The sequence below is a fragment of the Pelophylax lessonae genome (genome assembly GCF_965119305.1).
Source record: "Pelophylax lessonae genome assembly, chromosome: 8".
Lineage (NCBI taxonomy): Eukaryota > Metazoa > Chordata > Amphibia > Anura > Ranidae > Pelophylax > Pelophylax lessonae.
The window spans coordinates 189,036,772-189,063,999 of record NC_138775.1 but is presented as its reverse complement, the minus strand read 5'-3'; the positions used below and the strand labels follow the sequence as shown (position 1 = coordinate 189,063,999).

Sequence of the window (27,228 nt, the reverse complement as noted above, 5' to 3'; positions counted from 1 at the left end):
TTTTTTTGGGACCTACTTACACCTACATATATTTGCTGTATGAGACTTTAATGATTCGCTATTTTGCGTATTATTTGTTTTGTTTTTTGGTGTTATTGAGAAAAAATAACTAGGATCAGGATCAGTACTGTTTATTGAGGATATACTTTTGTTGCACAATAGCACTTTTTTTAATTATTGTTTCATGAACTCATACTTCGTTTTTATTCACCCAGCACACTGGCACTGATATCAATACTGACTGTGTTGATGGGGGAATCAAGCAGATTTCTTTCCTGCCACCTGTGGTGGCAGGAAAGAAATTTTCTTCATCTATGACTGCCCTTTATTTGCAAATAATAAATAGTCTATGACAGACTCTAGGCAGTCTTTAAAGGACATGTTAAAGGAAACTAAAGCTCTACCACCTAGCTAAAAAATACAAAAAATATTTATATGCAGAAATTTATATCTACCGGAATAAAACTAAAAAAAAAAATGTATGTTATTTTCTATGTACAACATAATAAGCAAAGCAAGTTAAAATACCACCACGCATTTCTTTTAAGTGCCCATCCCCATTACTGAAGCCCTGTGACCTCAATATTAAGCCAGAGTCATTATTATATATAGCCTTGGTCCTTACCTTAGGTTGTAGAAAACTTTACCATTACTTATAGTAGAGTTCTGAGATTTTGAATGACAGCTGACCCTGTCACACCTTACTCTCCCACATCCTAGTTTTGTTACATTGCCATAGTAAAAGTCAAAGAGCCCAGTGGTAAAATGGGCTAGAAACCTACTTAAAGTGGACTTACAGTTTTGTCCAGAAAACAATGGCAGCATGCAGGTAAGTAATGCACATTTAAAGAATTTTAGCAAAGCTTATTGCACATTACTTTTTTTCTGTTTAGAAGACATTTACGTAAACCTCTCCATCGCTTCTATCAAACTGTATGCTAAGTAGGAAGAACAGGCTTAATTTTGACCTCCTGCTCATAATGAACAAAGGTGCCCACTGACATTTCTTCAGATGTTTCTTTCACCCTTTAAAAGTTTGGAGTTTACATGATACCCATTCTTCAAATCTAAACATTCTTCCCAAATTAATGGTTCTAACAGTACAAGAATCTACTACTCCTATGTAGTTAGAAGGATTAGAAATGTAACTACTGTTCCAAGGAACATCCATAAGTTAAATTCAAGCTCTGTAGACTTTTGAGAAAAACAACAAGCCAAGCATACATGTGGGAAAATAAATCACAGGGGACATTCTGTACATAGCCAGTGTAACTGATCGGTAATCTGCAATCAAAAACTGATACCCAAAAGGAGATTGCACATACCCAAAGCAGCATTCCAAACCCTCTGCTAACTACTGAAGTCAACTTCTGCACTTCCATATAGCCAAGCTCTTCCTGCCTCATGAACATTTCTATCACCTAATGAGGCTGTCAATAGGAGTAGGCCAATAGGAATATGTGAGATGGCAGTCATATCAGTAACCTCCAACATTACCCATCAGTGTCAGGGCTTTGCCTATCAGAATTAGCCACTTGAGTTTCAGAGGCTGCAGACACCTCTGGAAGACTAATTGCACTCTTTACTTGCAGCTGTTTTTTTTCCATTAAGGGCTCATTTACACAGACACAGAACGCTGAACACAGGATGGGTTTTCACTGGTACGATACCACTGTTATATAAGTCAATCCGACTTTGCCTTGCGACATTGGTCCTACATCGGTCCTACTTCCTTCCGACTTGAATGAACAGGATACGATTTTGCTCTGATCTTGAGATAGTCTGACTTTGTCCTTTGACCAATCAAAACAATCCCAACGTGACATAAATTCCTTTTCCTGCTGCTGTAATCACCATGTCGGATGACACAAATCGGATGGTTAGGACAAGGATCCGACTTTGATCCGACTTCAATGATATTGAAAGGGCCAAAGTAGTGCAGGAACCTTTTTCAAAGTTGGACCGCCTTGTGTCGGGCCAGTTAAGATGGCTCTCACAGGGAAGCATTGATTTGTACACGTCATGAGACATGTGTTCCCAAAGTTGGAGCATATGTCGCACCTGTGTGAACCGGGCCTGAAAAACAACTGTAATTCCATGCCCAGGAGTGACAAGTGTTTGCATATAGCCGCCTGTACAAATCAATGGCAGGCTGCAGCTTTACGCTGGTAACGGCACATACAAATGTATACTTTCATACAGGTAAGGATGAGAAGCCCCTTAGACACAAAGGGGTTGATTTGCTAAAGGCAAATAGACTGTGCACTTTGCAAAATGTATTTGCACTCGGCAAGTGCATTTGCTTCAGAGCTTCGTAAATGAGGTGAAGCTTCACTTTGCAAAGAATATCCAATAGCGGGTAAGGAAAATAAAAAAAACAGCATTTTTACTTGCACATGATTGGATGATGGAAGTCAGCAAAGCTTTCCCTCATTTACTGAGCTCAGAGCGCAACTGCACTTTGCAAAGTCTATTTACCTTTAGCAAATTAACCTCAAACTGTCTGCATCCAGGGGTGCACAAACATCCCCATATATTTGAGTACAGTGGCATCCTGCCATTGATTTGCACAAGAGGCTGTAAGCAAGCATCTGTGGCTCCCAGGCATAGACATACCCTTGTTTTTCATGGTGGGCTCATGTGAAAGTGATATTCTGTTTTTAAAAAGTCAGCAATAACAATTCCTATATTTCTCGACTAACAGGTTCCCTTTAAGCATGACGTTTTATTTTGTGAGGATTCTTGTACTCTTATATTTGCTTTTGGTGCCAAAGGATCTGCATCTAACATGAATTGGATTAAAAATTAATGTACAAGGCTCAATTCACAAAGCTAACAAACCAGGATAAGAATCCTTGATTTAAAAAAGTTAGTCCAATGAGATTTGAAAATTGCCGTCACATAGGTAAAATAAAGATTCTTATCCTTGTGCTAAAGCTTTGCATTTTGAGCTACAGTGTGTTCTATAGATGCCCAGCATCAAAAGACTGACAAGACTTTTTTAGAGCCTACAAGAACTGGATTTACCAGTAGCCACTTTATGTCTGTCCCATAGGATGGGAGGGGGGGGGCAGTGAATAAATGGGAAGTGCTCTGTGCTGAGTGGCTTCCTGTTCATTCATAAACTGAGGCAAAGTAAACACAGTTTACTATGCTTCAGTTATGAATGGACACAGTGAGTGTGTTCACTGTGTCCATTGAGAAAAGGAAGGGACGGTAAATTGCATATTTACTAGCCTTTTCCCTGCTCTCCACCCCGAAGCAGTCGGGGGAGGGGGGGATGGAGGGAAACCAGCAGCACTGCGGAGCAGGGGGGCCAATAAGGGGGGGGGGCCTGGGCAGTAGGGAGAATCGGGACCGCACAAAGTGATTAGGGTGTGCCCAGGAACACCTGGCACACCCCCTGCTCACACCTATGGTCTTTACCTTTAAGGGCTTTTTCCCACCCTGTTCATTAAACTGCATTTTTCTACACACCAGCACACATGTATGCCATGCACAGGGTACATAGAAAACAATTGTTCAAAGCTTACATTGGCAGTGAAGTGCAGAAACAAGCAGCTCAAGCGACAGCCCTAAGCAGCAGAGACAAAGAGGTGGCTTTTCCCTGTAACTTCGTTTTTTGCTATCATCAACAAAAATACAGTGGGAAACTGAGCCACTAGTTCTTCATTAGGTCCGCTTTACTTTTGATTGACAGCACATGGGAGTCGGCAGATCTATAGCTGCTATTTAGTCTAAGGCTGCATTCACACTTGAGCGTGTTTTTTACCGCGATTTTCAAGCATTTTTTTCAGGCGTTTTTGGAGGCAGGCATTGACATCTATCAAAAACGCTGGTAATCAGCCCAAAAAGAAGCTTGTGTACTTTTTTCAGCTACAGGCGTTTTGCTTCAGGCGTTAAAACGCTCAGATGTGAACAGGGGCAATTTAAATGAATGGGGTTTTATTTGTTGGGCGTTTTGGAATGTTTTTTTGAGCGTTTTTGGAGCTGAAAAACGCTCAAAATGTCCAGGTGTGAATGGAGCCTCATAGCAGTTTTAAAATCTTCCCACTGCTGTGTGCTGTCAATCAAAAGTGAAGCAGACCTGATGAAGAACTAGTGGCTCAGTTTCTCATCAGGCTCTGCCCACTAAATGACAAGTCGTTCTCCAAATAAGGGCATTGCCCATATTTGGGTAATGAAAGCCCCTTGACCCTAATATGAAAAAGGGAGCCTTGAGTGTTGGGGGCATGACCAGGACCTGGGTGTGGTAACTCGCATCATAAAAACTAGCTGGAGTTTGATTGGCTACGGGACATGCGATGAAGAGGTGGAGCCTGAGTTCAAATAAAAGGTAGTTTCTAAGTTAAAATAGTGCCTTTAAGGAACTGCGATTGGAAGAACTGAACACCCGCCCTCCCTATGCGTGGTTTGTCACAGCTTTTTTGGCGGTTTTTGGACATTGCCAGTGAAACAATTTGACGTAATGGGCTTTGCCCTTGTTTGGAAGTTGGAATTGGATAATGTATGTCCAGCACTTCTGGTAAGGACAGGCCCCTCTTTGACTTGGTTATCCATTATAATGTTAAAACGTGCTCACAGTACAACTGTGACTGGCACTGGTTAAAATGGTTTATCTTGGAAAATGATCTGTGTTAAATCCTTAAACAAAGCTGTGGCCTTGCCCTTTTCCAACGATATGGTTGTGTGTGTGTGTTTTTTTATTCAGGTGGGTAAGGTTACCTACTCATCAGTTATTTTTTAGGCTTATGCCCCTTAACAGTCATGACATCACCGGTATCCCCAGCACTTTTGATTACATTTAGCTTTCAGACAGGGAATCTCCCTGATGACAGTTAAATGAGGCAAGGGATACAGGCCTGCTCATATACACGGCAGCTTCCCAGCACAGTGCTGGCATATCCCTGTACGCCAGCCTAGAGTTGGTCTTACAGTAATTACCATTATTTTCCTAAAGTGAAAATGCTGGTAATTTGTTAAGAATTTGTCACTACCACTACTTGCCGACCCCCCGCCACATATATAATGCAGCAGGCTGGCTTGGCTGCACGAATCGGCGTACCTGTATGGCGATCCACGGGAGCGATCCCCCCATTCTCCAGCGGAGAAGCTGATTCATGGGGCCAGCGGCTGCGATTGCCACCAGGCACCCATGATCGCTCCCCATGGAGAGAGAATGGCAGTCTGCTGTTATATACACAGCAGACCGTTCTTCTCTCAGGAATCAATACAGAGCGCCTGTGTTCCTCCTATTTAGGATCACAGGTCTCTGTGTTGATTCAACAAGCCCACCCCCCACACAGTTAGAAAACACCCCCTAGGCATACATTTACCCCTTTGATTGCCCCTGGGTTAACCCCTTCCCTGCCAGTGTCATTATTATAGTAACAGTGCACATTTTTAGCACTGATTACTGTAGTAATGTCACTGGTCCCCCCAAAAATGTCAGGTAGGGGTCCCTTATCGCTGCCATTACTGGTAAAAATAAATAAATAAGTAAATCAATAAAATTTACATAAATCTTTCCCCTAGTTTGCAGACGCGATAACTTTTGCGCAAACCAATCAAAATACGCTTATTGAGATTTTTTTTACCAAAAATATGTAGCAGAATACAAATTGGTCTAAAATAATGAAAAAAATAGATTTTTAAATTTTTTTTATTGGGAATGTTATATAGATAAAAGTTAAAATTATAGTTTTTTTTTTTTTTTTTTTTAAATTCTCACTATTTTTTTGTTTATAGCCCAAAAAATCTAAATTGCACAGGTGATCAAATACCACCAAAAGAAAGCTCTATTTGTGGGGAAAAAGGGACATCAGTTTTATTTGGGTACAGCGTCACACAACCGCACAATTGTCCATTAAAATAACGTAGTGCCGAATCGCAAGAAATTACCTGGTCATTAAGGGGGGAAATCTTCGGGTCCAGAAGTGGTTAAAGTGGTGGTAGTAAGAACTACTTGAATTTGCCACAAGTGTTGGAAATGTTACCAACACTAATCCAAATGCTGGCCTGAATTATGTACAGGTAGTTTTAAATGGAACTAACACCAGGAGAGTGTTGTTAGGGCTGTTGTGAATTCTTTTTTTTGTCAAAACATTTTATTGAACATTTCGGATAATACAGAAACCATAACAGTGTGAACAAAGCCAAGAGTAGGTATACAAGAGTCTCAATAGGTAGAACATGGCCATGTAGAATATACATAAAGATCAATGAGGCACCCTGGAGGCAGATATAGACAAGAGTAGTGAATTCTTATGTTTTGAGTACTAGAGGTGATCCAAACATGGGTGTGGTCCTTTAGGCCCTAAATTGTGTACCTAAAGAATCAATTGATGGAAATTTGGCCCAGATCCTCAGTATTATCATACTCAAAGCCAATGCTTACTTGCTCTTGAGAACTACCAAACCCACCAGTTTGCAAAGCAGACTATGACACTGAAAAGTGTGTGAAAACTCAGTATAAACAGATGTTAATTGACTATGCAAACTAAACTAAAAAAACAAAATGTAAAACTTTTTAAGGAATACATAAATAAACATGGTGTTTTTATATATTTGCCTGGAGTTCTTCTTTAAAGGTTGAAATGAAATCTTTCCTATAACTTCAAAGAAGCCTTACATTTTTAATGAGCTTGGTCACCTTAAACAACACTACAGAGGCATATATTATTTTTCATTGGTTGCCAGCATGAACTGTGCTACAAGCTTTACAGCGATCCAGACACAACATCTCAAGACTGATCTTGCCACAAATCGCTGTGATCTAAAAATGTCTGCTTGTGGTTTTGCATATTCTGGGCATGCTGAGATGCTTTCATGAATATTTTACATTAGTTACTGAATATTAATCATTCATTTATAGCACTGAAAATACGAACTCATGCATTTAAATCTATTTAAATGCAATATTATACATTACGAGCAGTGTTGAATTTCTGTCATTAGGTGTATTTTTTGTTCATTGTTGCCACAGCTTGCAAACTCGAATGTGGCTATTTCATTTTTAGAACTCGTCAGTGTGGCCAAGAAAAATCATTATACTTTCAAATATGTTAGATTTATTTTAGTATGGTATTTTAAAGCACAAGATGTATTTTGAATGGAAAAAGTACATAAGATGTAATGTTTAAAGAAGAACTGTCATGCAGATGCGCTGAAATCAAAAAGCAGTCTGTCTCCTGAATACATTTAAAATGAAAATGTTCATGTTTGGCGGCCCCGTATCTTTAGTGCACAAAGACTTGCCTTCTTCTTTACATGATAAAAGCAGGTCTCTACAAGGACACATAGAAAACGATGGTTTGTTCAAACCGCAATGCACCAGTAATGAGTGTTGCAGTGCAGAAAATGCAGCATGTCTGAATTTTCCACAATGGACATGAACATTTGTTGTATGCATATAATTGCAACAAAAGTGAAGATTTAAAAAAAAAAAAAATGCAGACTATATCCACCACTCCTCCACATATGACATGGCCCCAGATGATTACCAAATATAAACAAAATGGCCAGTTGACTTCATTAACCCTAAATTAGGTTTGCAGTCAGTGGACATCCCAGGCCATGTCACAAGCTACAGAAGGAGGGGTGAGTGCAGGTCAATGGAAGTGGCAGAGGATTGCCTTGTTGGCAAGTCACCAGTGTCACCATGATTGTCATGGATCTACATCACAAAACATTTTTTGGAGACTGTTTTTAATAAAATAATTGTCTGCATTGTTTTTTTTTTTTTTTTTCTAATAAAGGACTTTTAACTAAGGGATCAGTGTGTTCATTTACAATCTAATTTTTTGTAAAGAATGAGTAACCATTCACATTGGAAGGGGACATATGTTTGGGGGCCCCCTTATATCTTAATGTTAAGGGAAGCTTATAGATTCCAACAATTTCCCCCACAGACGCCCACCTCTATTGGGCCAGAAATTCGGGAAGAGGCCCTTGTCCTCATCAACATAGGGTAAGGTGCTTTGCCAGGGGAGCACCCCTGGCAAGGTACCCTTTCAACCTCCAGTTCAAGCTTCCAAGGGGTTCACACACATGAGAACAACCTTTGGTAGTTCCCATTGGTAATCTTCATACGGCGTTTAGCCATGGTAGTACTCTGTGTGAGAATACTTGGCGTCCGGACGTTTTTTTTTATTCTGTTTCATGTTCTCCTTGTTTTTTGTTACATGTTAGCATGCTAGACATGCAATGAGGAAGTGGCGTTGTGTATTTCCTTGTCAGGGGATCCTGAACCCCTGGAAAAAAAAAACTTTGAATTGAATTTAATTTTTTGATACTAATAAAATTAATTGGAATTTTGTACCCAACATGCCTTATCTATTACTTATATATAATGACTTATTATTTTGTTTTGGGGACAGAAATAGCCTCTTTCCTTCCCTGTCTCTTGATTCAGGGACTATTTTGTCTATGAGGATATATGGCCTGGCCTCATGCTTGCTGCCTCCCCTCTTTCCTGGGTGTGCAGGCTGCATGCTCAGATAAGGGTCTGGTTAAGGATTTTGTGGGTGACCCCACACCATTTTGGTATTTTTTTTCCCCTTTTATCATCCATATCAGACTCTCAAGTCATCATGGAGATCTGCTACTATGGATATTTAGGGGGAACCCCATGCTTTTTTTTTTTAGTTCCCCTCCATACCACACTCTCAAACAAATATAGGCACCTGGTATTAATAATTGGAGGGGGGGGGGCTTGAAAATGTCCTCATGTTGCTCTTTCTTCTCTCTCAGCCCAGAAAAGGAAAATTAACATGATTACATAGGAAAAAGGGAAAAATCATTAGAAACTACTCTATGTGCTGCTGTGGAGGGTGCCAGTTAAACAAATGTGTTGTTCTGACATGCATCAAGAATCACATGATCACTTTAAAGCTGAACTCCAGGAATGCTCTGTAATAAATACTTACATTGGTCCAGCTTGTCACAATGTAAAGCCTCGTACACACGCATCGTTTATTGGCCGGGAATTTTCGGCCAACGTCCGATCCGCCGATTTTCGGCTTGTTAGTATGATGCTTCCGACAACCGACTCCGACTTTTCGGCCGAAAAAAATCTGGTGTGCAGGCTATAAAATTTTTGTTGGCTGTCAACACAACGGCCGATTTTCCGTCAGTCAGTACAGATTTCGGCAGACAAAAATCTGATGAGCAAGACTGGGCATGCTCAGAGAAGAAAAAACACGGAAAGTAAACCAGCACATGACATTACTTCTGAAGTAGATTTTTGTTGGCCGAGAAAATTTGTGTGCAGTCTAGGCACATTCCAACCAACAAAACACAACTTGGACAAAAGTCGGAAGATCGGTCGGCCGATAATCGTTGCGTGTGTACGAGACATAAGTATGCATTACTCATACCGGATGGACTGCTGGAAAAGCTAGAAATTGCTGTAATAGTCAGTGCTACTACAGTGACAGCTACAAAAATCTAGGTTCTGCTGGAGTTCTATGAGAGTGGCTGCCCCACTGCACACTGACCACAGGGGGTCCGTAACTTAGCATCACCGCTATTCATAGAACGCCTTGTATTTTTCTCAATAAAAAAATACAAGGCGTTGTCAAATTGTACAGATTGTGACTTCACTGCCCCTCCTTTCCACCTCAACCAATCAAAGAACTCATTGATAAAAATACAAGGATGTCCTATGAATGGCAGTGAGCCACCTCATGTGGTCAGTGTGCATTGGGGCAGCTGTTCAAAGAAAATCTGAGCAGGACCCAATTAATTGCAACTATCTTTGCAGTGGTACTGACTGCTACAGAGATTTCAAGTTTCCCCAGCGGTCCATCAGCTATGAGAAATGCATACTTACATTGTGCCAAGCTGGAGATCGGCTTTATATAGGTTGTAATTTATATTTTTAGCTAGTTCTAAATTAAGGGTCAGATGTCTATTTCGCCTACCTTACCACTCCTGGTTTGACCTCTTGAAGAACTGGCGCTACCATGAAGCTGTGTTTTCATAGGGTATGGATGAAAAGCTGGAAAACCCCAAACATCCTGCCAAAAGAGGTTCACATACTGAGTTCATAAGTCAGATGTGCGTTTTGTCCACATCCATGAATATGGCTATTCTAAAAACTTCAAACAAGCTAGGTATCTTCCAATATAATCAATAATTAACATTATATCTGTGGCCGAGAAAAATATAAAGTAGAAAACTATTATAACATTATTTTCACAGTATTTCATTATTCAGTGTTTTCATTTTTAACAACAATTTGCTTCACAAGTTAGTCCCTATATGAACAGGACAGCATTCACAGTGTTAGAGACACATGTGCCTTCCAGCATTAAGAAATCAATTATTATTGAACAAAAATACAGCAATTCAGTGGCAAATGAGTCAGACCAGCTGCATATATGTCAGTATATATCTGTCCCACTATGCAAAGAGAATCTAAGGTCAAGACTTATATTCCAGCATTTTTCAGGGCAACAGTACTTGTGCAAAAATGTGCTTGAAAATTACTTTTCATGTAGATTTAACCCTTTTTTCTGCCAGAACCCTTTTTTATTTTGCGCACACATACACATTTAAAATGCTAATTTTCTGTACATGAAACACACACCTAAAACACCAAAACATGATGTATCCAAAAGCAAACATCCTGTGAAATAAAATTGTGATAAATTGAATTTTTATGTAACAAGATATTTGCGCTACTGTTTATCAATTCTTTATTTTCAGTACACAATATACCCAAATTATTTGAATGCACGCAAACATAATACAATCCCAACTTTGGAGGTAAAATATAAAATATGAGGTTGTGTTGAGTAAATAGATACCAAATATGGCAAGACTAAAATCTGCTTGTGTCCGCAAAACAATGAAACACCATGGAACCCGATATTGTTAATAGGCAAAACTTTAAAAGCCCTCAAAGGGCATGCAGTTTAGAGCTAACTGTAAATTAAGAATGAATAAAAAAACGTTCTCAACTGCACATGTCCATGTAAAGCAGGTGTAGCAGGATTCCCAGCCGTTTTGCTGGATATGAGTCCCCTGGGTCACCGGGTGCAATAAAAGTATCTTTGTGCATGTTTCTCCAAGTGTGAGCACTGAGACAATGAGCAGTCCAGTATCTTTGGGTTTTTGAATTTATTGAGAACTTGGATGGGAGAAGGGAATGAGTGGGATACTCCTTTGGCTCAACTAAGCACAATTTGCTAGGGACAACTGAAAAATGCCAATTGGCGCTGACTAGATGCCGGTCAACACCGGTTGATGCTGGTTAACACTGGCTTGCTGCCTGTTAACTCCAAACTGACTTTGGACTGCTTTCTTACATAAAGACATCCTCTTTGAGTTCCCTTAAGCACTCCTTGTTGAGGTATCTACTTGTACTACTGCTGCGCTGCTAAACACTTCAGGGCCCACACACCGGCACCCTCTTTCTCTCACTTATCTTCAGGGCTTAGACACTGGCACCCCTTTTCTAAGCCTTCTCCACAGCTTAGCTGGCTCCCAGATCCCTCTGACCTCCCAGATCCCTCTGACCTTCTGGAGTTGTCCCCTCTCCTAGGCATACCCCTGGGCAGTTTTGAGTACTCACGATAATGTTTTCCTGGAAACTTCTGCCCAGCAGCTCCACTCGGTCCACAGAACTCTGGATCCCTCTCTGCAGCTCAGCTCAACCTTCGTCCTCTAGGCTGACTTCCCAGAACACTCTCACTCGTGCTGACAGGAGGTGAGACAGCCGTCACCCTCCTCCTGGCACTCTGCTTCCTGCCAAAGACGGCCTGTCACTTGCTCCCCTCAGACTTATAGCCCATCCCAGGGTGCATTGCGACAAACTCCGCCCACTGAGATAGCCATAAGCCCTGGTGTGCTATTGGTCAGGTTTCCTCCACTGTCCAATAAGAGCCCCTATTGGACACAGTGGGGAGACTCCCTAGGCACAACAGGTCACACCTAGAAGCATGTGACAGCCTAATTAAGAGAGTGGGGACTTCCCCTCTGTCAGAATACACAGAGCAGTGCTGCAGCCATTGGCTGCAAGCTCTGATTGACTGCTGGTTTTTCCGCAGGACTGTTCCTGCTTCTGTTGAACAGACAGGGGTACACACAGCAACATTCAGACAGTTCCTGCTGAACCAGAAGATTTGAGGTCCTTATATACCCAGCTTAAATTGAGGGAGGTGCTGCTGCTGCTGCACAGAAGGGCTATTGATCACCCTCGTAGCCAAATAATGTACAAATATTTCTTGCATACAGCTCAAGCTCCAAAACTATATTCATCTTCAGCATGAAGCAGCTACTGCTGCTTGCTGTAAATTAGTAAAGTACTGAAACTCAAGCTGTGTGCAAGAAATAACTGTAAATTATGGCCCTATCATTTTTGCATGTGTTCATACCTAATAGATGCTGCACAGTCATCATTTTCCTATGCAGTACCAACAGGAATGTTTGTGTTATATATGCACATGCCTGTGGGGTGGGGGATTATAATAACTGTTTGGGTGCATTTTTGCTCATGTTATTAAACTTTCATTTTTAACTAACTTTATTGCTATCACAACGTGGAAGAGAACCCCCCCCAGGTGAGATCAGAGTGCACTCCACACCCCACACACCTGCCGAGAGGGTGCTCACCCAACGTGCAAACTGCACAGTAAACAATAGAGATCCTGGCCGGCCACACCACAACAGATCCAATTTATTGCCATATGAGCAATTCTGGATTTAGAGCTGTCAATCTGGCCTCTGGCTCTGGCCCAGCAATCCGTACACCCTGTACAGTTTGTGCTCAATCAACTTTAGCAAAGTGGAGGCTTGATACTAATGGTCTAATAGACACCTGAAGTCTCCTTAAAGAAGACCTGTCAACTGCACTATGATGTCAGTAAACAGTAGAGATCCCAGACGGCCACATTCTAACAGATCCATTTTATTGATATGATAAAATTCCAACAGGCAGAATCATATGTAGCGGGTAAACATGAGCAAGGTTGTTCTTGTTATGCTTGTTAAGCCTAGTTCTTGTTCCCTCTCTACATGTGATTTTTCCTGCAGGAATTTTGTCATAGCATTGTTTACTGACAGCATAGTGCAGTTGACAGGTCCTCATTAAGGAGACAAGTTTGCCTCTGCTGCCCACACTACCTACTATGGGCTGGCTTCTATACGAGACTGGATATGGCGGTTCTATAAGTGACTTATATTTTGGTGGAATGCAGATCCACCTTCAGTTCTGGGTCTACTGGCTGAGCGTGCATTTCATCTATGCGAGAGGTGGCCTGCAACAGCGGCTAAGGCACCTCCATAGCAGCCATACCATTTATTGAGCACAGACTATACAGGATCTGCTGATTGCCTGGCCAGAGCCACCAGGGATCAACAGCTCTGAATCAAGAATTGCTCAAAGCAGAGAACTTTGGTTCATATCTCATAGGAATCCACAAATGGCTGTTTCTTCATCTTCTGCCATTCACATCATTGCACCTGCCATGGAGATCCTCGGCACGCAGGAGGTACAGGTACAGGTGTTACCTTAAAAAAAATCACTGTATAATCAAACAAACCTCTTTGCATTTAAAGGAGTTCTATGGTTGCAGCATACACTTTCTTTTTTTTCCCCATCATTGTAATACCAATACAAACAATAGTAATATTTGACAATCCAATACAAGCCTACTTGAAAACAAAATCTCCTTTCGCATTGTAAGTGCTGCCTGTGAGCTGGAAATCTCTTTCCACATCTTCCCGGGTCCCCTGCATGCTTTGTAGCTTCTCCTCTGCTGTTTCCTTTCAATGTCTAAAGACTACATATCCCATGGTTCCTTGCTGCCTGCAAGCAGTGATTCCTGTACTGATTCCACCTCCATAAACCCCTCCTCAGTAGCTCATAAGACAGGCTTTGTGAAAGCAGTGACACAGCAGTGCCTCTACACAGGACATAGTAAATTTATGTCACAGAAATTGAAAGCGGAGTTCCACCCAAAAGTTGAACTTCCACTTTCGGCACTCCTCAGTCCCATTTGGCATGTCATTTTTTTTGGAGGGGGGGGGAGGGGTATCTAGTTTTGACAGGTGCCCAGCTTCCTCTTCTGATCGGGCCACCTAGGCGACTCAAGCAGAAGTTCTCCTCTTCCCCTCCCTCCCTGTAATCTTCTGGGAAATGTCACAGGTCCCAGAAGCTTGCCCGGCCACTGAGGAGGCATGGTGCGACTCGTGCATGCGCAGTGCGCACCTAGCTATGAAGCCGCAAGCTGTCACAGCCGGATGCCCACACTTGCGATGCCAGGGGGAGACGAGTGAGAGGAGCGAGGCTTCGGGCAGCCACATCGCTGGATCTTGGGACAGGTGAGTGTGTGTTTATTAAAGGCAGCAGCTACACTTTTTGTAGCTGCTGACTTTGAATACACATAAAAACAAGTGGAACTCTGCTTTAAGTAAATAAATGTGTGGGGATCTTCACAAAGTAGGTTTACAAACGTTAAGATTTTTCTAATTAATAGGAGTAGGCTAAACAAAACTGAAATACAATGTGGAAATGAATATATGACCTTACATTATAAATACACTTTAATGATTGAACTATCCTTACATTATATGGTGTATTATAGAGGAAAATGTTCTTATTCTGTGCTTTAAGTGTTCTTCACAGAGTGTCCTTCACAGAGAACACAAACTTCATAAACACTGTATTGCTTTCAGTCAGCTACATAGTTTTGCATAATTTTTAGCACACAAGATACATTCTGAATATACCTCTTTATAACAGTAAGGTAATATAGAAAATTAAGAATAAGGAGTAAACTGATCAATCTTGCATATATATAATGCACAGTGCATAATTTTGTAATCCATAGCTATATTAATATGCACTCAATATATAACCAATAATCATAAATATACACTATATTACCAAAAGTATTGGGACGCCTGCCTTTACACGTACATGAACTTTAATGACGTTCCAGTTTTAGTCTGTAGGGTTCAATATTGAGTTGGCCCACCCTTTGCAGCTATAACAGCTTCAACTCTTCTGGGAAGACTGTCCACAAGGTTTAGGAGTGTGTCTATGGGAATGTTTGACCATTCTTCCAGAAGTGCATTTAGGGGGTCAGGCACTGATGTTGGAGAGAAGGCCTGGCTCACTGTCTCTGCTCTAATTCATCACAAAGATGTTCTATCGGGTTAAGGTCAGAACTCTGTGCAGGCCAGTCAAGTTCATCCACTCCAAACTCGTTCATCCATGCCTTTATGGACCTTGTTTTGTGCACTGGTCCAAATCATTTGGTGGAGGGCAGATTATGGTGTGGGGTTGTTTTTCAGGGGGTTGGGCTTAGCCCCTTAGTTCCAGTGAAAGGAACTTTTAAGGCGTCAGCATACCAAAACATTTCGGACAATTTCATGCTCCCAACTTTGTGGGACCAGTTTGGGAATGGCCTCAACATGATTGCTCACCAGTGCACAAAGCAAGGTCCATAAAGACATATATGAGCGAATTTGGGGTGGAGGAATTTGACTGTCCTGCAAAGCAGGGTAGGACTGGGCCAGGGGGCAGGAAGGTAATTGCCCCCCAGGCTCCTCTGATGCCCCGTAAAAAGGCTGCCCCCCTGGTAGCCAGGTCGGGAACCCATATTCGGCCAGTGAGTAGAGAGTACCTAGAGTGGAGCTTCAGCCTGGAATGTAGGTCAGGAGGACAGGAAGAGGGAGGAGGGCCGAGTCACTGCACCATGGGTCTCTGGTTTGTACTTGCCCCCTGGGCCAAAAGTTGCCAGTAAACCCCTGCTGCACAGAGTCCTGACCTCAACCTTATAGAATCCCTTTGGGATAAATTAGAGCACAGACTGCAAGCCAAGCTTCCTTGTCCAACATCAGTGCCGGACCTCACAAATGCGCTTTTGGAGGAATGGTCAAACATTCCCATAGACACACTCCTAAACCTTGTGGACAGCCTTCCCAGAAGAGTTGAAGCTGTTATAGCTGCAAAGGGTGGGTTAACTCAATATTGAACCCTATGGACTAAGACTGGGATGCCATTAAAGTTCATGTGCGTGTAAAGGCAGGCGTCCCAATACTTTGGTAATATAGTATAGAGATGATATACAGTATCTTTATTATCCTGATTTATAGATGAAACATCAAACATTTAAAATATTATATACACAGATAATACCTATATAGCGAGTTGTATTAACGAGTTGTATTAATAACTAGGATGTAGGATATTTAGCTTTATGGGTCAAGGTAACAAAAGTTCAATGACAGAGCCAAAAACATGTTTTTCTGACCTTGGCATAAGAAACAATAGGTCCAAAGCTAAGACAACTGCCTTCCAACCTTGATATGAAGGAGTCTAATCAAGGCAAGAAGAGCTATCTACTGTCCTTGGCAAAGACTAAAACTGGCTATAGATGTTCAAACCGGCTGAGATTGAACCATGTATGGGCAGGCTGATTGTACCCAAGTTGGTCAATTGATTAGCTTGGTGTACAACCAGTCTGTTGGATTTTTAATGCGATTATTGACAGCATCTACAGCCACTAGCAATAATCACTGTTCTCTTAGCAGGGAGGTCTAACCCCTGTCCTCCTTCTGGGAGAAAACAATAGCTCTGTGGGAGGAATTCACACATCAACTCTGACTGTGTTGATGGGGAAATTAAGCAAATTCATAAATGCAACCTGTGGTTGTAGGAAAGAAAATCGCACCATCTATGGCAAGCCTTATACAAGTAGAGGGTGGAGCATTATCTGATTTTTGGAGATATTTCTAGAAAACACATATGGTTCTATTGTTCAAATTACTATTAAAAAAAGGTCTGAGGGCCCATACTCTTTGAACTTGCCTGAATTGCTTGTTCCTAGTTGACTGGCCAGCCAAAGAAAATCTACTTCTGTAGGAGAACCTACCTGGTATCAATCCTTTGTTTATTTTACTCCAGTCCCATATTAGCTATCCTATAGACACAGTTACATTTGTGTTTAAATACATGGCATTCTTCCTAAGATCTGTCACTTTGATATCTTGGCCCATACCCGTGCACCTTGTGCCTTGCTGTCTGCTTTGCCTTTTTTTTTTTATTAAAGTAGCCAGCCCCCAAGGAAGTCTATGGCAATTTTACCACTACTCCGAAGAGCAGAACAGGAAGCATGCAGGATGAGTAAGCCCCCATTCACATTGGAGGGATTTGTCATGTGATTTGAAAGGTCAAATTGCATGAAAAGTCAGATCCTATTGCCAGCAATAGCAGTGTTCAAACTGATCCGATGCTGACTTTGCGGTGCTGCATTGATTATAACCACTTGCCGACTGCTCAGTGATACTACTGCGGCAGGTCGGCTCCCCTGGTTCCAGCGACATAGACCTACATCGCTGGACTCCTAGTGTCATTGCTCCCGCTCTGTTTAGACACAGCGGGTGGTGGGCCGGAGGAGTGGCGGTGATCACCGCCTCTCTTCCCTGATTGTCAGGGAAACTGTGAGAAGATCCGCCTGCTTGTGTAAGCAAAGCAGGCGGATCTTCTCTGTGACAGACCAGGAGAGATCACAGGATTTAGCATAGCTGAACCTGCGATCTGTGTCTGTGTCACAGAACCCCCCACACATGTCAGTAAGCATGAGGCATACATTTAACCCCTTGATCACCAACAGTGTTAACCCCTTCCCTGCCATTGTCATTATTACAGTAACAGTGCATATTTTTATCACTAATTACTGTAGTAATGTCATTGGTCCCACCAAAAGTGTCAAAAATGTCAGTTAGGGGTCCGATCTGTCCGCCGCAATGTCGCAGTCCGGCAATAAATCGCAGATCGCCGCCATTACTAGTAAAAAAAAAAAACAATAAAAATGACATAAATCTTTCCCGTAGTTAGTTAAAGCAATAACTTTTGCGTAAACCAATCAAAATATGCTTATTGCAATTTTTTTTACCAAAAATATGTAGCAGAAAACAAATTGGCCTTAAATGTTAAAAAATTTTGATTTTTACATTTTTTGGGAATGTTATATATCAGAATGTGAAAAATATTGTTTTCTTTTCAAAATTGTCGCTCTTTTTTTGTTTATAGCACAAAAATTAAAAATTGCACAGGTGATCAAATACCACCAAAAGAAAGCTCTATTTCTGGGGAAAAAAGACGTAAATTTTGTTTGGGTACAGTGTCACACTACAGCGCAATGGTCCGTTAAAATAACGCAGTTCCGAATCGCAAAATATGGCTACATGTAGCTAAATACATTTTGGCCTAAATATATGACAAAAATTGAATATATCAGATATTTTTTAACTGTCAAAGTAGAAAATATCAATTTTTCGCACAATTTTCGCTCTTTTTTTATTAATATCGCAAAAAATAAAAAGCGCAGAGGTGATCAAATACCACCAAAAAAAAGCTCTGTTTGTGGGAAAAAAAGCATGACCACGCAATTGTCAGTTAAAGTCCCGCAGTGCCAAGTTGAAAAAAGCGGCCTGGTCATTGAGCAGCAAAATCTTCCGGTGTTAAAGTTAAAAAGTAGTGCATGGACTGATTTTGGCAATTTCGGGTGCGACTTTAACACTTCGGGACCAGAAGGATTTACCCCCTTAATGACCAGGCCATTTTTTGCGATACAGCACTGCATGATTTTAACTGACAATTGCGTGGTCCTACGACGATGTACCTTAAAAAAATGTACGTCCTTTTTTTCCCCCCTTCTTTTGGTTGTATTTGATCACCTGTGCGATTTCTATTTTTGGCTTTATAAACAAAAAAAATAGCAACAATTCTAGAAAAAAAAAAAAAAAACAATATTTTTTACTTTCTGCTATATAACATTCCCAACAGAAAAAATTAGAAAATCTAATTTTTTTTTCATCATTTTAGGCTAATTTGTATTCTGCTACATATTTTTAGTAAAAGAAAACCCAATAAGTGTATATTGATTGGTTTGCGCAAAAGGTACCGCGTCTACAAACTAGAGGAAAGATTGATGTCATTTTTATTTATTTATTTTTACTAATAATGGCGGCGATCAGCGATTTTTAGTGGGACTGAGACATTGCAGCGGACAGATCGGACCCCTGACACTTTTGGGGGGACCAGTGACATTACTACAGTAATCAGTGCTAAAAATATGCATTGTTACTGTACTAATGACACTCTCAGGGAAGGGATAACATAAGTGGGGCAATCAAAGTGTTAAATGTGTCCCTAGGGGGTACTTTCTAACTGTGGGGGGATGTGCTTGCTGCATGAGCACAGAGACCTGTGTTCCTAAATAAGAGGAACACAGGTGTTTACAATGGCAGACCGCCATTCTGTCTCCTCGGGGAGGGATAGCTTCCACTGTGGCGAATGGGCACGAGCTAGCAGTCCTGCAAAGCGATGTACAGGTACATTGTTTCGCGGGACAGAGCTGACCTACCGCCGTAAAACTACGGCGGCTGGCAGGCAAGCGGTAAATAGACATCTGTGCATGAAGCCGCTCAGATGTCTTCAAAGTCGCACTGAGATTCAGCTTTGAAATCATGCGATTTCAGGCAAATCTTGGTCAAGCATGTCATGTAAGTAAGTGTACAGTACACATTTCTGCCACACATTTACAGAAACAGAAATGACATCTTGGAGAAATATTCTCGGAGGAGCCCAGTGTGAGAAGCAATCTGAATATGTAAGTAGCCATGCATAAATTCATGTACTGTTCTTCATTTTTCTATTAGCAGGTACAATACCTTTGCTTCTTATAGAATACGAATGGATGACTAACCACTACAAGCAGTAGAAGCAGTCAATTTGTGCCGTTACTGACACTGAGCCTGTAGCCCAACATTTGTGCAACATAATATATTTTGTTTATTTATAAACTTTATCCTAACATCACTTACATAGTCAAGATAAAAAAAAAAGAAGAAAAAAATAGAAAAATAAAGTAGTTACCCTTTCCTAGCAATATAATTAAAAGTTCAGAAAGGTTGAACACTTCAGATTCATTCAAGCAAAAAATGTAATTAATAAATGTACCCACTCACTATTCTGAGCCTAAAGCTGGATACACACTATATAATTTTCTTAATTTTTTTTTCCTTTAGATTTACCAAAATTACATAATATGAGATCAGACGTAAACATTTTCTATTTCTATGAAATCAGGCAGGCCCTTGCACTACATAATTGAAGGTAAAGCCCCGTACACACGTAGTGATTGTCGGCCGTAAATATTCGGCCAACGTCCGATCGGCCGATTGTCGGCTTGTTAGTATGATGCTTCCGACAACCGACTGCGACTTTTCGGCCGAACAGAATCTGGTGTGCAGGCTTTAAAATTTTTGTTGGCCAACACCAGAACGGCCGATTGTTCCTCAGTCAGTACAGAATTCAGCCGACAAACAGCAGATGAGCAAGACTGGGCATGCTCAGAGAAGAAAAAACACACAGAAAGTTAACCATCACATGACATCACTTCTGCAGTCGGCTGTTGTTGGCCGACAAAATTCGTGTGCAATCTTTAGCACTTTTCAGGACAGCACCGGACAAAAGACGGCCGATCGTTCGGCCGACAATCGCTACGTGTGTGCGGGGCTTTTATCTAAAGGAAATCTACCAACAAAAGTTGTATAGTGTGTATCCAGCTAAAAAGTAAAATAATTCATCATGAAAATCACCAAAAAGAGAAGTCAGGACCTGGAACTGGAAGTGAAATGGCAGGAATTTGGCAAGAGCAGGTCAGCTGTTTTATAAACTGCCCTATTTCCCAGGAATCACTAAATGCTATAAAACTAAAAATAAAAGCGCTCATCTCCTTCAATCCTGTTGTAAGCAACTGTTGGCAGTGTCACCGCAGGCTATGAGGTTTTTTTTTTTTTTTAAGCCACATAATTAGAGCCTGAGGCTCTATTTGGCTTGAAAAAGGTTGGGCTCGGGCGCAGAGTACTGCGCCCTGAACCCACCCACTTCTGACACTAGCGAATCAATATTTGCTATTGTCTTCTGGCTTTTCCTCTTGGCCAATTAAGACAGGAGGCGGATCGGGTTGGCCGGGAGGAGAAGCTACGGTGCTGCGACCGTGGAGGGATGAGTGCAGACCTTGGGGGGGTTTGTTTGCCGCCCACTGGTTTAAGCTTTGTTCGGCAGACTTTAAGGAATTTTGGATGCTGCTGAACCTGTACCAATGCAAAAAAATAAAAATAAATTTAAAAAAAATTATATTCAGACAGGAAGGGTGTGATTTTTATTATTAAAATGAAACATTAAGAATGCCTAATTCCTTTAAATAACATGCCAAGGGAGGTAGTGCTGGTGGGGGGGCCTAACCCTGTCTGTGAATGGAGCACATCTCTATGATGTACAGAAAATGCTGCAGCAGCACTGACATATACAAAGAAAAAAAAGGGTTTAACCACTTGAAGACCAGACTATTTAATGCCCTTCAAGTTCAGGCCCTTTTTTGTTAGTGCTGTTACACTTTGAATGCAACACTGTACCCATAATGTTCATGTAAATAATTTTTTTTTTTTTTTTTTTTTATAGACAGATACAGCTCTCATAGTAGTATTTAATAGCCACTTTTTTTTTTAAATATATATATAAAAAAAAAAAAAAAAAAGAAACTATTAGAAAAAAACATGCTTTTTTCTAGTCTCTGTTATAACACTTTGCAAATAAATATTTTTTCTTCATGATTTTTTTTGGCAGATGCAGCCATTTGGTAATATTTCATCACCACTTTTTTAATATATAAAAGAAAAAAAAAACATTTAGAAAAAAACATGCTTTTTCTTAGCTTCTGTTATAAAACTATGCAAATAAATATGTTTTCTTCATAATTTTTTTTTAGACAGATACAGCTCTCATTTGGTAGTATTTAATCACCACTTTTTATATTATAAAAAAAAAAAAAACATTATGGAAAAAAAAACTTTTTCTTAGTTTCTGTTATAAACAGTGATAGAAGTTACTTAACACCGTTACTTTAGAGGGTAACAAGTAATCTAACTGAATACTCGTCCCCTCAAGGTAATGCTGTTGAAATTGAACTTCGGCCACGTTACCGCAATTACATCTATTGCCACTAGATGGCAGTAGTGAAATTCCTCCTCTCCTCTGTGACCGAGTCCGGTGCTGTCTGCAGCACTGGCCTCAGTCGATGAGAGAGAGAGGCAGCAGCACAGGCCTGGAAGAGGAGGTACGGAGCCAGATGAACCCCAGTGTGCCTGGGCAGGCCACACACCACCACCAGCCACCAGCCACCACTACCACCACCACCACCAGCCAGCCACCACCACCAGCAGCCAGCCACCACCACCAGCAGCCAGGCAGCACTGCAGCAGAAGCACAACAGGTACCAAAAAACAACAAAAAAAACAAAACTCAGTCACAGACAGTCAAGACAGGAGGACTCAGGACTCAGACCCCCACAGTGCGCCACACCATCACCATCCACCACCACCTACCCACCCTATACACCCACTGACCCCTATATACACCTACCGACCCGCCCTATACACCCACTGACCTCTATATACACCTACCCACCCACCCTATACACTCACTAACCCCTATATACACCTACCCACCCACCCTATACACCCACTGACCCCCACATACACCTACCCACCCACCCTATGCACCGGCAGTGTACCACGCAGGTACCACAGTGCCACTCTCAGCAAATACCACTCAGGTACCACTCAGCAAATACCACGCAGGTACCACTAACCAAATACCACGCATACAAGGGGCATATAAGTTATTTGACATATTTGATTATTTTATTAAAGTAACGCAATAGTTACTTTCCTTGGTAATTAGTTACTTTTTTACTGATGTAACTCAGTCACTAACTCAGTTACTTTTTGGGAGAAGTAACTAGTAACTATAACTAATTACTTTTTTTAGGTTACATGACCAACACTGGCCTCTGAAAATACATATTTTTTCTTCATAGATTTGGGCCAAAATACATTCTATATCTTTGATGAAAAAAACAGTGAGTTTGATTTACTAAAACTGGAGTGCAAAATCTGGTGCATCTCGACATAGAAACCAACCAGCTTTCGGGTTTCATTGTCAAAGCTTAACCACTTTTGGACCGGAAGAATTTGCCCCAGGATTGACCAGGAATTTACCAGAAAGGTAACTATATAGCCTCTATTTTTACAGCTTTCTTAACAAGTGGCTCTGTGGCGACAGGATTACTTAAAGTGGAGCTCTGCCTGAAAAAATAAAACGTGAAGTTAGCAGCTACAAATACTTACCAGAACCCTTACCTGTCGCAGGAACCTGCGATGTAAGCACCCTAAGCCGATTCGTCCATAGGCAAGTAGGAGAAACTGGCAGCGAAGCCCTCAGGCAGCCGGTTTCCTACTGCGCATGTGCGACACACACAGGTCCCACACACAGGTCCTAGAAAGCAGCGGGGGGAAGGAGGAGGGCCCGGATACATCGTAAATCACTGTGTGTGATCTTACCCCGAAGTGGGAGTGGGTACCTGTCAAAACCAGGTACCCGCTCCCCCCCCAAAAAATGCCAAATGTAGCGCTGGAGTGCGCGAACAAGTGAAGCTTACCTTTTTGGGTGAAGCTCCGCTTTAATCCTACACACAGTAAGTAATAACATTCATAAAAGTCTTTCTTCCCTTTGCCCCCTTCCACTCTCCCAACGTTTTGTTCATCTGTGCAGTATTAGCAGGGCCGCCGTGAGAGGGATAAAGGTGATACACATGTACGGGGCCCAAGCATCCCAAAGGGCCCAGGCCTAGGCAACCAGGAAGTGTGCAAGAGAGAGGAGCTGGAGGCTGCTGGTCCTGTCTGTTAATCCGGCCCTCCCGACCGCATAGCATACATAGCATAGTAAGCTAGCTAGCAGGGCTAGGACTCTGGAGATGTTATGGGGGAGGGACTTTAGACAATTTCAGCTAACCTATTGGCTGAGGAGGCAGCAAAAGGCGGGCTACTCCACCTCCCACTGCTTCTTTAGCCAATGGGTACACAAGGTACACTGTCTATCACAACACAGCCACTTCCTGTGCTGGTGGGACGGAATTCCTCTGCAAACAAGCTGCTGCAGAGATCGAGGTAAGAGAGGGGGGAAAAAAGAGTGTTTCCCTGAAGCTGCTAGATTTTACAGTGCATAGCCTGTGCCTTCTGCCCCCTGATAATAACAGTCACTGTATTGCCAACCCTATTGCTGTCCTTTTAGCAGGGTGAAAGTAACTTTACACATGAGCACCATAGGTGTCAGCTTATGTTACCATGTTAAAAGGGCAGGAATATGGCTAGCATTACAGTGACTGTTATTCATTATTTAATAATTAATTAAATTTTTCATAATTTTTATTATTATTAAACAGTTCTGGCCTGGAAGATTTTCCTCCTTAATAACCAGGCTATATTTTGCGATTCGGCACTGCGTTACTTTAATGGACAATTGCGCGGTCGTGCGACGCTGTGCCCAAATAAAATTGATGTCCTTTTTTCTCATAAATAGAGCTTTCTTTTGGTGGTATTTGATCACCTGTGCGATTTTTATTTTGTGCACTATAAACAAAAAAAGCGACAATCCTAAAAAAAAACATATTTTTCACATTCTGCTATATAACATTCCCCCCAAAAAAATGTAAAAATCAAAATGTTTTAACATTTTAGGACAATTTGTTTTCTGCTACATATTTTTGGTAAAAAAATTTGCAATAAGCGTATTTTGATTGGTTTGCACAAAAGTTATCACGTCTACTAACTACGGGAAAGATTTATGTCATTTTTATTCTTTTTTTTTTTTTTTACTAATAATGGTGGCGATCTGCGATTTTTTGCGGGACTGCAACATTGCGACGGACAGATCGGACCCCTAACTTACATTTTTTACACTTTTGGGGGGACCAGTGATATTACTACAGTAATCAGTGCTAAAAATATGCACTGTTACTGTAATAATGACGTTAGCAGTGAAGGGGTTAACACTGTGGGTGATCAATGGGTTAAATGTGAGCCTAGGGGAGTGATTCTAACTGTATGGGGACGGGGCTTATGAAATGATCATAGAGACCTGTGATCCTATATAGAAAGATCACAGGCACTCTGTGATCATTTCAGAGAGAAGAACCGTCAACTGTGTTTACAACAGCTGACCGTTCTTCTCTCTCAGTGGGGAGTGATTGCGGGTGTCAGGCGGCAATCGGAGCCGCCTTCCCCGTGAATCGGAGTCCCCGCTGCCGAGTGGGGGTGGGAGCACGCCAGCATATCCCCTGCTGAGAAAAACTGGATCGGACTCATGTGTGAAGACTGCAACTAGAGTGCAGATAAGATGAGCCATAGACAGTTTGAGTCTTGAGTCTTGGCTTTATGTAACTTTGGTACAACCAGCCTCTCAGATTTTACATAGGATTATTATAGCCGCTAGCAATAATCACAGTGTAATCACTGTGGCTTCCCCCTCCCCTAAACCAGGAGAACACAATGAATGCACAATGAATTAAGCACATTTTTTTTCCTGCAATGCATGGGACACAGATGGGGGGAAAAACTGAATGGGATTTTCCATAATTTAGTCAGCATGGGCTGGCTTTATATATACATTTGTTTTATACATAACTAGAGCATCTAACAGGATTATATAATTGCAGTAGATTTCCTCTCACTTCCTGTCTTGATGTCACCAGGACAGGAAGTGAGGGAATCCCCCTGTGGGGACCGAGCAGGCAATTGCTTCTTTATATATATTCAATATAATATAGAATATGGACATGATATTTATTAAACGTATACCTAACTACACTGCAGGAGATTCGGAAGAAATCAATCGAGACTTTAAGGGAGGCTCAGAAATGTTACAAGAAGGCTGCTGATAGAAATCACAGATCACTTCCTACCATTCATGTGGGTGACAAAGTTTGGTTATCAACCAAAAATATGAAGGTCCATGTTTCATCTGCAAAATTTAGCCAAAAGTTTGTGGGACATTTCCAGATTTTTGCTCAATCAACCTTTTGCTTAAAACTTCCCGACATGATGAAGATTCACCCTGTTTTCACATAGCACTACTCAAACCGTTTCATAAAAATCCTTTTTCTGGAAGAATTTTTCCACCCCCTACACCTGTTGAGCTTCAGGGTGAAGAAGAAGGTGTGATGGAGTAAATTTCTGATTCTAGGTTTAAAAAGGAACAAACTACAATATCTGGTTCAATGGGATTTGGGATATGGGTCAGAAGAAAATTCTTGGGAGCTTGAGGAGACCGTTCATGCCCCTAGATTAACAAGAGAATTCCACCAAAGGTTTCTTCACAAACCTGGCCCTACAACATCCAGGGGACATCCTGGGAGAAGGGGAGTACTGTCAGGGCCTGGGACCTCTGCTGTGTCTGGCAATGACTCTTCTCACTGAGCTATCTGAGGTGCTGGACAGCACCCTGTTTGATCCATTGGACAACCCTGCCTTGTGCCTTGACTTCTGCTGAACCTTGAACTATTTGCTCCTCCCATGAACTTCCTATTTTAAACCATGTCTCTGCACTTCCTGTTTGCCAGATTATTGTGCTCTCTTCAGCCAGTACCATGCTCTCGTCTTCCTTGCTACTGTCGATTTTGTGCTATCACTCATTATCAACCCTTGGCTTGTTCCCTGACTATGTTTCTGCCTGATGCCAACCTGCAACTACTCATTACTGTCCTATGGCTTATTTTACTGACTAAGCTTCTGTTTAATCCTTACCTGCATATCCGCTTCTGGACCCCGGCTTGCTCACCTCCTGGTGGGGCAATCCTGAGAACAGCGACCTGGTACTAATAGGTAGCCATCTCCACCATCATGAGCTCTGGTGAACACCGGGTAGTACTTAGACTCCACATCTCAAGTGAGCCCATGTCATCTGCGAGGGTGACTCCCTTTGTAACTATTCTGCTGGTCAGTGGTAGTCCCGCTACTGCTATAGCAACTAGTCTTCAAACCTGACCTCTGATCGTGACATTCACAGTGGAGACACATAGTGAAAGCGTAAAGCATTTCATGGAAGAGGTTAAGAATTTTCTATACAGTGTAGTACTGAGCTGTGATATTCCACCTTTCCACTGTCTTCTACAGGTTTTTTGTCAGTGGACATCCCCATGGACTCCTGGACATAGTTTGGGGAACATGTAAGAAAAAGTCAACATCTCAAAAAGTGTAGTTGAACGCATTGCTCGAATGCAAGATAGAATAGAAGTCATGCCCATACTTTATGAACATTTAAGCTTGCCAAAGAGGTGCAGGCCAGTAATTATAACTACTCTGTTAAAA

General features: G+C 41.6%; 1 protein-coding gene across 2 annotated transcripts in view; it reads right to left on the bottom strand.

Moving 5' to 3' along the window:
- Window positions 1–27,228, bottom strand: part of LOC309561204 (uncharacterized protein) — a 160,979-nt gene that overhangs the window by 53,040 nt on the left and 80,711 nt on the right. The window contains exon 4 of one of the 2 annotated variants that reach the window (XM_082264969.1): window positions 9,924–10,019. The exons of the other annotated variant lie outside the window; for it this stretch is intronic. Coding sequence (XP_082121095.1) covers window positions 9,924–10,019 — 96 coding nt within the window. The remainder of the gene's footprint in view (window positions 1–9,923; window positions 10,020–27,228) is intronic. 2 annotated transcript variants of the gene reach the window in all.